The following is a 17,427-nucleotide window of genomic DNA, read 5'->3' as shown; positions in this document are numbered from 1 at the left end:
CTTGTAGTAAGGCAGCGGTGCTTCTAACTACAAGATCCATGATGCCTTGTACCTTGTAGTAAGGCAGCGGTGCTTCTAACTACAAGATCCATGATACCTTGCACCTTGTAGTAAGGCAGCGGTGCTTCTAACTACAAGATCCATGATACCTTGCACCTTGTAGTAAGGCAGCAGTGTTTCTAACTACAAGACCCATGATGCCTTGCAACTTGTCTTCATCATCTTGAAGTAAGGCAGCAGTGCTTCTAGTTACTGGATGATTCCACACTTTAGGATGGAGACACAGGCAGGCAGCGCCATCTGCACAGGCAGCGTGCACAATCCCAGAAAAATCGGATGATGTACAATAGATAATCTAGTTGCGAGTGCAAACACCTTGCATTTTGTTGTCCACACTAAAAAGCACGCTTTCAATTTTTGCCAGAAAAAATTCAGCTGCCCGCTATTCTTATACATGTGACTGAACCAGCGCCACAGCCCAATGTCCCACAGGTAACACTTCCTGTACAGAATTTATCCAAAGTGATAGATGGAAGGAGATCACTGTCCTATGTGACAAGAAAACTGAGGCACAGTGTTTAAATGACATTTTTTAAGAATTTATTTTTTTATGCAAAACTTTGAACATTTTTTTTTTTTTTACCTTTTCAAAATTTTACACAAGGAATGCACTCGGGAAGAGATTCCTACAGATTCCTATTTCCACTGCAAACATGAAAGGATGCAACCAGTATAAGGGTTAAGAAAGAAGGCGGCGTGTGTTAGGCGGGGTTTTTATTACATAGCTATAGCACCCGCGGGGTTAAGGTGCGCCGGGATCTGGGGAGATTAGCGGGTTCCAAGTGGGAGGAGCTTTGGTAAAGAAACATCTATTATCCACCCACAAGATTTCCTTCTGCCCATTCATTTTTACTGTGGAAGACTGCGCTTGTAACTACAAGACCAATGAAGCCTTGCACAGGTTTCGCATAGAAAGTAACCAGTCAGAGAGGTTTCCAAGCGGGTGGAGGTTTGGATCCTGAACTAATAAAAAAAAAACAAGGAAAAAAGTGGATTTTTTTCTTCCTGATACAGCGCCACCTCTGTACAAGGGTTGGTAGTGCAGCTCAGTTCCACCAATGGAACTAGTGCTAAGCTGCAATACCACTGCCGTCCTGTTAGGAGGGGGGGGGGCGCCATTTAAACTGAGCTAATAATGAACAAACCCCACAAACATAATTCAACCGAATAAACAATGACTGCAAATAAATCCAAAGCAGATGGTATGTATGAAGGAGCTCAGTGGCGGATAGATCTACATCTGCACGGATAGATATATCTCTATCGCTTACCTGCATGAAGCAAACACAAAACCAGATTCAAATAATAAAAAAAGCTGGCAATACCTCATTTGCCCACGAGTGGCCGCTGTTTCCTTCGCGTTCGATCAGATGATCGACAGGACTAGTTCTCCCCTTAAAGGGACATTGCAATGATGTAAGAGATCTGATAGGGGGCACTATTTTTACATATTACTAATACTATGTAGCTACTAGATTACTTTTATATTGTAACCCCCCTGGAGAGTAGGATCCCTGTGTCACTATACAGAAGGCAGTGCTCTGACTAGTGTAATATACTGAGGGGGGCGAGGCACCCCCCGCTCTACTGTGCTGGGAAATATAGGAGTCCTGGCTGTGGGGGTGCCACGCTCGGCTGGTGTAATCTAAGACTCACACTAGGCGCTAGAGGTGATGATGGCGCCCCTCACGTGGCTCGCCCCTCCGGGTGACTCTTTAGCTTGTGGAATTTAACGCTATCCAGTTTCTCGAAGAGTTTCCCGCACTCCTCGCAAGAGAAGCTGTACTGGATGGTGGAGCCGTGCTTCTTCATGTGCCAATTCAGAGACGCCCGCTGCCGGCACTGGAAGCCGCAGACCTCGCACCTGGGGGCAGAGAACGATGGGTTAATGAGGGGTGGGGGTGGAGTCCGAAAATACGACTTGCACTGCGTTAGTTTGACGAGAACAAGACACAAAAGAGCAGCTCCGTTCTCTGCTTAGTGGCTGAGCCTGGAACTGCAGCTCAACTCCTATTTAGAGGGGGTCACTGTCAATCTCTATACACAGCCATGACATGACTGCTACACATTAAGACTATATTCACACTGCCGTTGCCCGCCCGTACCGTAGCGGGCAACGGCAGTGTACGGGGAGAGGAGGAGGAGGTGAGCGCACCCCCGCCCCTCTCCATAGCAACCTATGGCGCACGGCGCCGTATTACGGGAAGAGATATGACAGGTCCTATCTTTTTCCCGGGTACGGAACGGTGCCGCACATGTGCTGCACCGTACCGCTCCCGTAGGGTGCCGTGCGCCCATAGAAGTGTATGGGGGACGTATATCGGCCGTATATACGTCGGCCGTATATACGTCCCCCATACGTTAGTGTGAATGTAGCCTAAGACTTGCCTCAGCTGTGTCGATTTGTGGAGCTGGAGATTTAACCCATTAAACTACCAGTCCTCCTCAGGTAGGAAAATGTCCTTTCTAGAATTCCCTCTTTCATGTGAAATCTCACCCACTTATTGAATGGGAAAAAAAAAACTCCAATCATGTGACAATGAGCAGAGAAGAGTTATATTTTAACAGAGAGGAGTCAAGTTTAGAGGCTGCAGGGGGAGTGTCACTTCTACGGTTGACGTCCCCATCTATGGTTGTTTTACACCTACAAACGTTTTTGGTGTCATATTAAAGAAAAGAATCTGCTCTTTCAGATAACATCAGGCTTGTTGTTTGTGATCTACAGAACCGGCGATACGGACAGTTAAAGACCAAGGGTAAATTCACACACGTATGCCCGCCCCAGCACCGTCGCACACACGGGGAAAGATATAGCACCCTCTAGCTCCAACCCCCCAAAAGGACGTGTGAATGTGAGCTGCAGATAAAGACCTCACTTCTGTCTTTTCATAAGGGAAATCCACCATCACAACCCATCCTGATAAACCAGGGGCACTTACATATACACTCACCGGCCACTTTATTAGGTACACCATGCTAGTAACGGGTTGGACCCCCTTTTGCCTTCAGAACTGCCTCAATTCTTCGTGGCATAGATACAACAAGGTGCTGGAAGCTCCTCAGAGATTTTGCTCCATATTGACATGATGGCATCACACAGTTGCCGCAGATTTGTCGGCTGCACATCCATGATGCAAATCTCCCGTTCCACCACATCCCAAAGATGCTCTATTGGATTGAGATCTGGTGACTGTGGAGGCCATTTGTGTCCAGTGACCTCATTGTCATGTTCAAGAAACCAGTCTGAGATGCTTCCAGCTTTATGACATGGCACATTATCCTGCTGAAAGTAGCCATCAGATGTTACAGGGTACATTGTGCTCATAGAGGGATGGACATGGTCAGCAACAATACTCAGGTAGGCTGTGGCGTTGTACCAAGGGGCCCAAAGAGTGCCAAGAAAATATTCCCCACACCATGACACCACCACCACCAGCCTGAGCCGCTGATACAAGGCAGGATGGATCCATGCTTTCATGTTGTTGACGCCAAATTCTGACCCTACCATCCGAATGTCGCAGCAGAAATCGAGACTCATCAGACCAGGCAACATTTTTCCAATCTTCTACTGTCCAATTTCGATGAGCTTGTGCAAATTGTAGCCTCAGTTTCCTGTTCTTAGCTGAAAGGAGTGGCACCTGGTGTGGTCTTCTGCTGCTGTAGCCCATCTGCCTCAAAGTTGGATGTACTGTGCGTTCAGAGATGCTCTTCTGCCTACCTTGGTTGTAACGGATGGCGATTTGAGTCACTGTTGACTTTCTATCAGCTCGAACCAGTCTGCCCATTCTCCTCTGACCTCTGGCATCAACAAGGCATTTCCGCCCACAGAACTGCCGCTCACTGGATGTTTTTTCTTTTTCGGACCATTCTCTGTAAACCCTAGAGATGGTTGTGCGTGAAAATCCCAGTAGATCAGCAGTTTCTGAAATACTCAGACCAGCCCTTCTGGCACCAACAACCATGCCACGTTCAAAGGCCTCAAATCACCTTTCTTCCCCATACTGATGCTCGGGAGAACTGCAGGAGATTGTCTTGACCATGTCTACATGCCTAAATGCACTGAGTTGCCGCCATGTGATTGGCTGATTAGAAATTAAGTGTTAATGAGCAGTTGGACAGGTGTACCTAATAAAGTGGCCGGTGAGTGTAGATCCAGGCACTGTGAAATCTTCTATTTCTTTTCCATGGCCTCCTTCCTTCTAAAATCAACTTTTATAATTATGCTAATGAGTCTAAAGGGATCTGGAGGGGTGTTTCCAGAACCCTTCAGTGCAGTAGCTTCAATGGCTGTTACAATGAGCAGTCCCTGGTTTATCACGTTTGAATTTGATGGTAGATTTTCCTTACCTATCTCTCCGGTACTGCGGATCACAGAACCACAAACCTTCTAGGTACCACAGAACACAAGATAGAGACGTCTGAAGTGACTGAAGTGCCCCTGCTATGGACTTGCTCCCTGTAGGATTCCCCCTTATCCCCCCCGTCTTACTGCAGGGGGGTCTCCCCGGTGTGGGTTCTTCTATGGACTTCTAAGTGACTTTTCCTCTTGAATGATTTGCCACAAGTCTCACAGATGAATTCCCGGACTCCTGTGGAGAGACGTACGGAGAGGTTAGGCCGGAGAATGCCGCCTGCTCTGGGCCCTGGGTGCCCTCTGCCCGCACGCACCCGTGTGTATGATCATATGGCGGCGCAGGTGGTTAGTCAGGTAGAACTTCTTCCCGCAGCCGGCCTCCGGACACACTTTGGTTCTGCCTTTTCTGTGAACCAGATTCACATGGTTCTAATGAGAGAGAGAGAACCAGCATCAGCCATTGGACTTCTAGGAAGCAGAACCCCTCCAGGACCAGGGTCAATGAGCAATCTTACCCATACTGGACCCCAGGTAGGACAATGTTCCCCCATATTCCGAGAGTACATACCTGGAAGCTGTTGAGCGCAGTATAGACCCGGGGGCATCCTTCATAGGGGCAGTGGAACGTCTCAGGGACCCCATCAGTGATTTGAGGAATCCGAGAGCGACGGATCCTCTTCCTACAAGAACACAAAAAGTGGAAGATCTGAAGCGACTCCTAATATTTCCATCATGTGCTATCGTTGTATTGGCAAGTAGAGGGGGATACTTATTTGTCAATGCGGCTCCACCAGTGCCTCATGGATTAGTCACGTAGTACGAGGCAGTGCTTGTCCATGTCTCAGCCTCACATCTCCACTGCTGATTCTACTCCAGAACCAGGCCTGGAACGGGTCTCTGTCTCAAAGGAAATCTACCGTCATGATAACCAGGGACATTACTCATAGATCCGGGAGCAGTGACTGTGATAATCTTCTTATATTTGTTATCTACGGCCTCCTTCCTTCTAAAATCTACTTTTATGATTATGCGAATGAGCCAGAAGTGCAATCAGGTTGTTACTAGAGCCCCTCCATGCTGTAGATTCCTGGGCTGTTACTCCGTCTCCCCTTGCTCCCTCAGCCGGATGTAATCACACACAGTGGGAGGGGGTCAAAAGTGATTCTGCACAGTGTAACAGCCGGTGAAGCTACAGAGTGCTTTTCAGTGCCCTAAAGGGCATAATTTTCCAAGTTGATCTCAGAAGGAAGGAGGCCATGGGTAAGAAATAAGAAGATTCCAAGTCATGGCCTGGATCTATGAGTAATGTCCCTGGTTTAGCATGATGGGCTTTGATGGTAGATACAACATCATCTAGTGTCACCTCGGCTTCTGCACTCCCTCAGTGCTGCCCCCTGTCATTCCTTGATCTCTCTCCACATGTGTAGCAGTCATGGAGGTCTGTGTTGTGTCCTATAACACTCACTTGGCAGGGGCCTTGATGACCGGTTGCTTTTTCTCCACTTGGTACTTGCCGGTCTCCAGGATCACTGGTCCCATCACTTCTTCTATGGAGTTGGATTCGGATTCTGGCGAGGCTAGGATCACGGCCTCCTCTTCTATCAGCTCAGTGTCCTCCTCCTCCTCCAGGGTGTAGAGGGTGTTCTCCTCTGTGAAGTAGAGAGAGGGTCACACATATAAGACTGAGGCCACGTTATACATCTGTGGTCACTCCGGGTGACCGTCTAATAGTGGAGGTATCCAGCACATACTAATGAGGACTGGCCATTCAGGAGTCTGGGAGAGGCGGATGACAAAATTGGCAGGAGCCAAATTTGTGCTCATGACGATTATCATCCAGTCTTAAAAGGACTCCGTTACCCAATTACAGCCCCTCGGGCAGGGGATGAAATGTCCTTTATAAAATTCCCGCTTTTATGTGACATCTTCACTCGTTCAACTATAAAAAAAAAACAACTTCTACACATTCTTGTGATAATGAGCGGAGAAGAGGCAGATTTTACCTGAGATGAGTCAAGAATAAAGGCTTCAGGGGGAGAGTCATTTTAGGCATCCACGTATTCAGTTCTATAGCACTTAGAAACATGTCATATGTGTCATATTAAAGATAAGACTAGATTTCAGAGAGCATCAGGTTTGTGGATCTTATCTACAGAAAATTAAAAAAAAAAAAGGCAGGAACTGGACCAGCATTTGCACCCACATAATTACCTGCCACTAAATCTGGTTCTATATCTCACAGAATCACAGGCCTAATTCCACCTGATAGAGGAGATTCTTATCTTTATTATGACACCAGTAACTAGGTGCTACAGAACTACAAACCTGATGTGTAAAAGATGAGCTTCTTATCTGAAATATGACACCAGAATAATTTCCTATAGAACCCAAGACTGGGGTGTCTGATGTGACTCTCCACATGCAGCATCTAAACTTGACTCATCTCAGGTAAAATATGACTCTTCTCTGCTCCATTTCACATAACTTCAGAGGAGATTTTTTTTTTATAGGTAAACGGGTGAGATTTCACATAAAAGAGGGAATTTTAGAAAGGACATGGGGGGGGGGGGTAGTAGTTTAATGGGGTACAATTGTTGATGACATTTTGGGCACAGCACCCCTGCTCTCTCACCTGTCAGGGCCCCGTCACTGCTGTCCTCATCCTGGTCTCTGTGATCAGTAAATGAGGTCACAGCCTCCTGGGTAGTACATGTCCCCTCATCCCCGCTGCCGCTGTCCTGCACATCTAGCTGGATGCCTTCTGCCGCCAAGGCCTCATATCCCGGCCCGGCAATGATGATGACCTGTGACTGGCAGTTGGCGGCCGCCACCACCTGCCCCAGGGCTTCCTGGGAAACTCCATCGAAGATACCACTTGCACCCGGCCCCATGGGGACACAGACCACCGTCTCCGTCTCCTCTGTGCCCGGCTCTTCCCCGTCGGTCACACATTCGGTGTAGAGGGTGTGGACCGACTCATCCGTGTCATGGCACATCCCTGTCACCTGGATGACGGGGGTGGGTCTGGAGGTGGAATCATCGGAGCTTACTTCATCATCACACACTGGGAAGGAAGAGACGGAGAGATTACTAGAAAATGTTGGATGTTACGCTCTCCCTCATGCTTTACACTGCAGCACCTCCCAGAATGGAAGTCAATGACTAGGGAGCCGCCTTACCTTTATGATTCAATGCTTTCACAGGGCACTGGAGGTCCTGCAAGAAGTGGTGCCCGTCCTGGCACTGCCATACCGCTGTGGTGTACATGTGGTGACTGGTGTCTAGTGCGGACAGGGAAGGCTCATGAGAACAGTGGGTCTTGTGGTCATTATACCAGGTCACCAAACCGACGAGACTGTTCACACCGCGCCTCTGTCCTGGAGAGACAAGATGGGTCAGATCCGGGGTGAGGAACGTGGACATACAGATATCAGCCTCAGCACAGAGCTTAGAGCACAGCAGGGTGAGGAGACACAATCCACAATCCTGGGTCTGCCTATATAGCCAATGAACCTGTGAGCAGAACCGGAGCAGAACTACATTACTGGAGTGAGCCCAAAATAAACAGGTGCTCCAAAGTCTGGAAGAGGGACCACCCACTGACCCAATACTGGTGACCAAAGACCCCTGAACCCTCCTTAACCTACACAACATTTCAGATTATCCTCTATCCATCAAGTAGTACCCCCCCAACAATCATTGGGTCCTGGAGCCCTGTCTCCATTCTCCACCTATGGACTTGCAGGAAATACAGTATAAATATGCAAGATACCCACAGGGTGGGAGGGTGGGGGGTCACCTTCATAGGGAATCTATAATCACAATCCGTAATGATAAACCAGGGACATTAATAATATATGCAGGCACCGGGATTGTGGGATCTTCTTATATTTCTTATCCATGGCCTCCTTCCTTATACAATTATGCTAACTAGTCAGAATGGCTCTGGGGGGCATTACCAGACCCTCCATGCTGTATCTTTATAGGCTATTATACTGCCCCCCACTCCCTCTGCCTGGTAATCTCCCTGCAGCAGAGGAAGTTTCAGCAGACAGTGGGAGGGGAAGTGTAACAGCCTGTGAAGCTACAGCACTGAGGGTCTCTGGTAACACTCCCCACAGCCTGCCTGACAAATTAGCATAATTCTAGAAGGAAGGAGGCCATGGATAACACATATAAGAAGACACCACAGTCACAGTGTCTGGATCTGTAAGTAATTCCCCTGGTTTATCAGGATGGATTGATGGTAGAGAGGGGTCTTAGACACTTGTTATCTTATGATGTCCTGTAGACATGGAGGGAGCTGTAGTAGTACAGGTACAGGAGAGGGGTTAGTACTGATTACGTACTTTTTCGGTGCGGTGCCCTCGGCTTGTGGTCCCTGACTGTCTTCCTGCAATACATAAGGAGACACAGTAAGTGACATCAGCGATCCAGTGTATGATGTCATCAGCAGTCATTCTTATTCTGCCACCCCTCAGGTCCCCGCAGGCCTAGGTTTTATTGGCCCCTTCTGATGAGGTCATGTCTTTGACCAATCAGCAGGTAGGTGTTGGCACATCACGGACTAAGCTCAGCACAGGAGAAGCAGGGAGCGAATACCTGGATCTCTGCAATCTGATTCATAAGAAGTCTGACCAGTGTGAACTTAGCCCAAACCGCAAGTATATGATACAAATTATCAGGAATCAAGTGGAAAGTGCCTGGTATTGGGTATATGACCACGTCTGATACCCTGCACCAATACTTCTGCGCCAGCAAGAGGTATAGACAACAGAGGAGACCAAGAGAGAGAAGTACATGCTTATCTCCTAGGCCCTTCTGTGGCCTGAAGCTGAACTCTGACTTCAAAATGATTTCCCTTTTATAAAACAGACAGAATGGAGTCCACATTGCGCTGCTCCGCCTTTTCTTTCCCGAGTTATTGCATCCTGTGTTCTGAAGCTACTCGTCAGAAATCTTCCTCAGCAGCAATGAAGTGGGCAGAGACTCTCCCTGTACCTGCCCTGAAGCTGAGGCTGTTATAAGATTCCTGCCGTTCCCATGATGCCTTGCGTTCCCTTATTAATATAGAAATAAATCTAGCGGTTTTCCTACAAATAAATCCATTGCACAGTGTTCAAAAAGAACTATATACTAGCGCCTGGCAGCTGCCATCACATGGAGGAGCATGGAATAAGTAGTAGAAGCCAGCAGTGACATAGTTACATGAAGTGTATAGTCTGTGCTGCTTGAGCACTAAGGATTAACAGCTTCCCTGCTGTGAAGATAGTGTCCTGAGAACAGGGGGTGGGAAAGGGGGCTGCAGAGGAGTCTATGACAAAGCATGAGGTGTGTAGAGAGAGATGGTTGTACAGAATCACAGACAGGGAACAGGGGAGACCTTCTGCATCCACAGATCTGCGCACACTCAGCTCTCCTGCTAGCTACACGGAGAGCATCACATGACCTCCAGAGTGAGCAGCAGTCCCTCCCAGGGATAGGGATAATCAGTGGAGACTGTTACTGCAGGGACAGGCTAAGAAACACCTGGATTTACGTCATCAAGACAATAGGCCGAGTTCTTCTACATCCCAAGAGCTATAGATTTGGGAACAAAAACACAATATCCGATTTGTCAAAGATTCCATGGATCGGTACTAAGATGGTCTGATGCCTTTAATGGATGACAGTTCCAGAAAAACTGAATTTTACCTTTGGGAGGGCTGGAAGTGACACACCCCGTATTCCGGAGCACAGTGTCCAACACTATTCACATGAACACAACTAGGGGTAAGTTCACACTGCGGAATTGAGGCAGATTTTCTGGAGTTTTGGGCATTTGAGGGCAGAATTTGAGCCTCTTGCTTATAGTTTTAATGTCCGAATGATAAATCTACATTTGCGTGACACTTAAAGTGAAATTCCCCCCTCCCCGGTGTATATGGGCGCAGAACCAGCACTCATCTCGGCCTCGTGGCGTCACCCCGGGATTATCCTCATACATTGGGGTCTCCCCTGTAACTGTGGGGTCGCCCAGTGAATACAGCGCCCCCTGCAAATGGCCCAGCACAGTCCACACTGCACAGAGAGAGCAGCCTGTCAGGAAACTACATCTCCCAGCATGCTCTGGCCGTGTCAGACCGCCCGGGCATGCCGGGAGTTGTAGTCCCGGATGAGATAACAGTAGGAGCCGGGCCCTCTCACCCTTGGCTCCCCGTCTCCAGGGCCAGCAGATGGGCAGCCAGGCGGGCATCACTCCAGGGCTCCCCGGGGCTGTCCCCGCCGCCCCTGTCCCTCCTCAGCACCCAGGCTCCGTGCGCCTCTCCCAGGTACACCCGCCGGCAGTCATACTTCTTCCGGGACTCCAGCCGCCGCCGCACCCGGTCAGTGTCGTTGAGCCGCGGCCTCCCTCGCATCTTCTTCACCAGATCGTCATCTTCTTCTTCCTCCGAACCGGGAGTCTCAATCACAGGGGCCGCCATCTTACTACTGCTGACGTCACTGCCCAGTCACAACCGACTTTATTAACACGGACAACGCTGCACAGACACACAGAGAGGAGGGGCGGAGCTAATGGCTGCAACCAGGAAATATCTATTCTACACAATATATATTATATATCACCTCATATACTGTACTGTACTATTTGTATACCTCATATACTGTACTGTACTATCCATCTATATACCTCTTATATACTGTACTGTACTGTACTATCTATCTATTCTACACAATATACATGATATATCACCTATATATATCACATAGTGTATTATCTATCTATATACTGTACTATCCCTCTATATACCTCATATACTGTACTGTACTATCTATATACCTCATACACTGTACTGTACTATCCATCTATATACCTCTTATATACTGTACTGTACTATCTATTCTACACAATATACATCATATATCACCTATATATATCACAGTGTATTATCTATCTATATACTGTACTATCTATCTATATACCTCATATACTGTACTGTATTATCCATCTATATACCTCTTATATACTGTACTATCTATATACCTCATATACTGTACTGTACTACATATATACTTCATATGTACTGTACTATCTATATACCTCCTATATACTGTACCATCTATCTATATACCTCATATACTGTACTGTACTACCTATATACCTCATATACTGTACTGTACTATCCATCAATATACCTCTTCTATACTGTACTGTACTATATATACATCTTATATACTGTACTGTACTATCTATTCTACACAATATACATCATATATCACCTATACCTATATCACATAGTGTATTATCTATATGCCTCCTATATACTGTACTATCTATCTATATACCTCTTATATACTGTACTATCTATATACCTCATATACTGTACTATCTGTATACCTCTTATATACTGTACTATCTATCTATATACCTCTTATATACTGTACTATCGATCTATATACCTCATATACTGTACTGTCCTATTTCTCTACAGACGCCATCTTGTCTTAGTCGGCAGTCATGCTGACCACTGTAAGCCTTATTGTTAAATGTCTATTGATCTCATGATACAAACATGATTTTGTTTAATCTGTTGGGAGGCCGTTCTGTCCTTGACTCTTGTCCTATATTTTTGCTTCAGCACCTGCTTATCTTATGTTTTGGCCTCACCGAGGAGCCATCGGAGTCTTCTTCTCAGGACTTTTAGTATAAACATTCTGGAGACAGTGCTCAGTGTGAGAAATAATATGTAAAGTTCATCTACATGTTTTATGGGGAGATATTCAAGCTGGCCTATAGCATTGCAGTATTCTATCACCTTTTCACTCCCCTATGCGGATGATTTTCTGTTTTTTATATATGCGGCTGTGCTTATTAAAGATTGTGAGTCTGCATTTTCTAAGAGACTGGTGTGTCTTGGTGTGCGCTCTCATCCCGCTACCGGTAGCCATTTTGGTTATAGCAGTTAATTTGGAAATCACCTTACAACTGTGAAGGGTTGTTGGAGCCCTAGATTAAAGATCTCTAACATTAAATGGCGTCCCTGAGTGGGCGTTACAAAAATGGACATTTGACCATCAAGGTGACCTGTGCAGGAGTCCAGCCGGCCAGTGACCAGAATTTGACAATGATCGCTCGGGTAAGTCTATTTTTGTCTACCTTGACTGTCATTTCTGTTTCACTGGCTGAAAGGACTGGGTAAGGTCATCTCCTTGTGTGATATTATGTACTTTGCCTTAAATGTCCATATATAACAGTATGCTCACTATATGTGGCAAAGAACCACTTGTACGGTGACTGACAGTAACTGGACAGTGACGGATGGTCAGACAGTCTGTGGTGTTAGCTGAAGCAGTGAGACAGGAAGTAGTAACCCTTAGATGTCTGCAATGCTAGAGTGGGAGATATTTTGTTGTGATAGTCGGATTATCATAGTGTCTGGGATACTGTTTGTTTGGGACTGGTTTTTCCCATAGATTGTGACAGAGTTCAGATTGCGGAGACCCGCCCTGGCCAGGTGTGTATTCAGCTCTTTTCGGGGAGTCTGAGCGGTCTCGTGTGACTGTGAGAACTAGTGGAGAACAGCAGCATGTTTTAGTCTGGAAGACAGTGACTTGATATAGAGTCAGTCTAGTCAGGCAGTGGCTTGGTGTAGAGTCAGTCTAGTCAGGCAGTGGCTTGGTGTAGCGTCCATTGTGAGATATTCTCTGGTAGCTAGTTTCTTTGTTTGTCAATAAATCGAGGTGTCGGCATCCGCTAAATCTTTGGGGATGTGTCCCTGTAACGGTATCGTAGTTGTAGACACAGGTGGTGAGCAGAGTGAATTGATCTAAGGGCACTGCAGACTAGAGATTGTGTCTCAATGAAGGGAAAAAGATGCAGAGACAGAAGGTTGGCTTGACGTAAGTAGAAAGCTGGTTGTTGAGGGTGTGAGTTATGTAGGACTGAAGGAAAAGTGCAAAGTTGACATAATGGAACATAAGGGCTAGCAGCATTGTGGTGGGAAAGAAAAAAAAAGAAAAAATGGCACCTAGGATCCAGACCTGCACCCTCTTAGACGCCACCCCCTTAGAGGGAAGTCAGCATGCTTCCACGCTTTCTATTACAAACTTACTTATTCTTTTTGCTAGCTGGTCTCTTCTGACTGACTGTATGCTCAGGGACACCCCAACCATGACTATCACTGTATCAATAGGGGTGACCAGGATGCCCCCAGGGTAGGAGACTTTACCTACAGTTGGTGCAAGACAATGACCTTCTTTAACATTGACAGTACAGGTAACCCTGTATTAGCAGTGTCTGATGTGTACAGGATTTGTGGGGATAGGAAAGTCAGGTCAGGCCTAGAGGCTGGGAAGGTGAGTGTACTGCGATAACATTTGTGCATTCCTTCCTGGATGGAGATGCTTTCCAGAACCGCATGACTTTGGACATGACCCTTGCTGAGAAGGGAGGAGTCTGTAAGATGGTGGGAGCGGCTTGTCACATATACATCCCGGATGACATCGCCCCCTATGGATCCATTACCCATGCACTTGAAGAGATTGGAGGACTGTCCAGGAAACTCAAGAGAAACTCTGGGGTGGACACTTTGTCCTTCACTTTGTGGTTAGGGGACCCAGATGGCCGTCCAGGCGGTAAGAACCACGACAGGAGAAGTGCCCGGAGCGGAGGATGATTCTGCCTGTTGGAGAACCAGCCTGTTTACAAACCTATGAACTATGGGAACTCAGTGATGTGATTTGAGTGTGCAGACCTGTAACCCTTTTAATGACTGGCCTCTGGGGGATCTGCTGAAGCCTTAAAAAGTCCAGCAGGTGAGGGTTTAGCCCACCTGAAGGTACCTGGAGATTGAGGAGGTTGCTTAAGGAAGTTACAGGTTTGCAAGACTCAAAAGGGGGGAAATGTGAGAGATATCATATTTCTCTACAGACACCATTTTGTCCAACCAGATGCCATCTTGTCTTAGCCGGGAGTCATGTTGTCCACTCAGAAGCCATATTGTGAAGAGCCTTCTCAGCAACTGAAGGGTCGCTGGAGCCCTAGATTAGAGATCTCTCACAGTATCTATTCTATATATTTATATACATCTTATATCATGTACTGTATATATACTAATATATATATATATATATATATATATACACACACACACACACACACACACATATATACACACACATTATGAAGAGTATCATCTATCCTCTTTCCACCGATGTCCTTTTTTGTTTTTTACTCTCCTCCTTCCAAACGCCAGAGCTTTGTTTTATTTTCACCTTTATAGATCCGCACGAGGGCTTGTTATTTGCAGGACACATTGTACTTCCTGCTGGCACCATTTATTACTTTTATTATTCTGTGCAGTGTAATGGGAAGCGGGAAAAAATTCCAGATCTAGTTAAATTAATGACAAAATGTAGTTTCATCATTTTTTTTTACAAGCTTTGTTTTACGGCTTTCACTGCACAGTCCAGTTGACTCCTCCCCTTTATTCTGCGGGTCAGTACTATCGAGGAGATATCACATTAAGGCTACACTCGCACGACCATTGTATACAGCCGCAAGTTTGTGGACAAATATACGTCCCCATAGATGGCAATAGGCTCCCGGCAGCTGTACATGGGGGGAAAAGATAGCACATGTTTAGGCTTTTATTAAATTTCATTAAACTTTTTTTACTGTATAGGCCGCAGTGGTGGCGAACCTATGGCACGGGTGCCAGAGGTGGCACTCAGAGCCCTTTCTGTGGGCACCCAGGCCTTCATCCCCAACACAGATTTTGCCAGACAGGACTCAGGGCTTCCTCCAGTGGTCCAATACAGCTCAGGACGCGCCACGCTCTGCCCCATTTTAAAGCAACATCCTAGGCTGCCAAGGCTACAGGAGAAATGAGAAAGTGTGGACAGAAAGATTATTTTTGGAGCTCCTCGTCTGGAAACCCGGATTGTTCCTTTAACTCTGCAAGGAAGCTGCCATCCAAATTTCTCCATCATATTTCTATTGTATTGGTGAACTCAGGACGCCAATACTATTGAAACCTGTGATAGAGCAGGGGTCAATAAGTTACAGCTTAAATTGTCATGTTGGCACTTTGCAACATATGAGTGGGTTTTGGATGAAGTTTGTGCATTCTGTCTCCAAAAGGTTCGCCATCACTGGTATAGGGCATATGGCACCTGATCATGGTGCGATGAGCAAGCAATGTCACTGCATGGTGACCGAGCTATGGTAGCTAAGGAGATAATAATGGAATATATTGGGGTTGTTGTTATTAGAAAAACAGTAGTTACTTACCGGTAATGATGTTTCCTCGAACCACGACGGCACCAACCAGAGAGAGGGATCCGCCCCCAGGGACAGGAAACCTGAGCATAAAAACATGCTCCTCCTATTCTGCCTCAGTGTTTACAGAGACTTGGAAGAGCCATATCATTAGTACATCAGAAACATATAATCTATATATCGTTTTCCATGTATGCGTAATTTATATATATATATAATATATATATGTGTTTTTTTTTTTTTTTTTTTTTTTTTTTGTATGCAACACCCGTGAATTATCCTATAGAAACATAGATTTTAGGAAAGAACACCCTGGGTGGGAATATACCAGGTGCCGTCGTGGTTCGAGGAAACATCATTACCGGTAAGTAACTACTGTTTTCCCCTTCACCACGACGGCACCAACCAGAGAGATTTTCAGAGAAAAAGTATTAGGGAGGGATAACAGAGGAGAGAACCTTCCTCCCAAAAGAAAGTTCAGATGACCCCGCCACATTCACCCGATAATGTTTGAAGAAGGTGTGGGGGGTAGTCCAACATGCAGCCTGACAAATTTGGTCCAAGGAGGCATGTCTGAATTCTGCCCAAGAGGTGGCTAGTGCCCGGACAGAATGGGCGTGAATATTCTCTGGGGCAGATTTCTCAGCCAGTTCGTAAGCCAATTGTATAGTGACTCTAATCCATCTGGCGATGGTTGCAGATGAAGCCTTGGAGCCTTTGTTTCTTCCTGAAAAGAGAACAAATAAACTATCTGATTTTCTCCAGGATTTTGAAACCTCTAAGTATTGGAGAATACTGCGTCTAACATCAAGGTTATGAAAAGATTTTTCACCTTCTGACCTAGGATTTGTGCAAAATGATGGAAGTATTACCTCTTGGGACCTATGAAAATTAGAGACCACTTTTGGAAGAAACTCAGGGTCGGGTCTTAGAATAATCCTATCATGTAGGACAGAAAAGTAGGGGGGTCTACATGACAATGCTGCTACTTCACCTACCCTCTTTGCCGAGGTGATGGCTGTTAAAAATACTGATTTTAATGTAAGAAGCTTAATTGGGATACTTTCTAAAGGCTCAAATGGGGGACCAGATAATGATTTCAGGACCAAAGACAGGTCCCAAGGGGGGAGTCTAGATCTAATAGAAGGACGAAGTTTCACTGAGGCCTTAATAAATCTAGATATCCAGGGATGACTAGCTATATCCTGGTCATAAAGAGCTGCTAGGGCTGACACCTGAACCTTCAAAGTTGCTGGTTTTAACCCTTTTTCAAGCCCCAACTGTAAGAAGCCTAGAATAAGCTTAAAGTCTGGGTGATCTATGTGTATGTCCTGATTTCCTACAAATGAAAAGAAAGCCTTCCATGTTCTAAAATAAATTTTGTAGGTGATAGGCTTCCTGCTATTCTGCAGAGTGGATATTACCCGAGAAGAAAGTCCCCTCTTTTGTAAGATTAACCTTTCAAGAGCCATGCCGTTAAATGAAGCCCTTTCACTTGAGGATGACAGATAGGACCCTGGAATAACAAGTCTTTCCTGTCGGGCAGTATCCACGGGTCTGCGATTGACATATCCCTGAGACTTGAAAACCAAGCACGGCGTGGCCAAAACGGGGCAATGAGAATCACTCTTGCTTTGTCCCGTTTTATCTTCCCCACCGTTCTTGGTATTAACACCATGGGAGGGAAGGCATAGAGTAGATGGTAGTGTCCCCAATTTTGGGAGAATGCATCTATGGCCAGGGGATGGTCTCT

General features: G+C 46.2%; 1 protein-coding gene across 1 annotated transcript; it reads right to left on the bottom strand.

The window, feature by feature from the left end:
* Positions 1–577: 577 nt before the first annotated feature.
* On the bottom strand, positions 578–10,912 carry ZNF653 (zinc finger protein 653). Its single transcript, XM_072149616.1, has 9 exons — positions 10,748–10,912; positions 8,764–8,807; positions 7,594–7,791; positions 7,047–7,478; positions 5,880–6,063; positions 4,983–5,094; positions 4,729–4,843; positions 4,550–4,649; positions 578–1,924 (listed from the first exon to the last, which is right to left on the bottom strand). The coding sequence occupies exons 1-9, from the start codon at positions 10,876–10,878 to the stop codon at positions 1,747–1,749; spliced, it is 1,494 nt and encodes a 497-aa protein (XP_072005717.1). The 5' UTR covers positions 10,879–10,912; the 3' UTR covers positions 578–1,746.
* Between the last annotated feature and the right edge of the window lie 6,515 nt (positions 10,913–17,427).

This window comes from Engystomops pustulosus, chromosome 4 (assembly GCF_040894005.1).
Source record: "Engystomops pustulosus chromosome 4, aEngPut4.maternal, whole genome shotgun sequence".
NCBI lineage: Eukaryota > Metazoa > Chordata > Amphibia > Anura > Leptodactylidae > Engystomops > Engystomops pustulosus.
The sequence above is the reverse complement of the archived record's forward strand: the minus strand, read 5'-3'. Positions and strand labels throughout refer to the sequence as shown.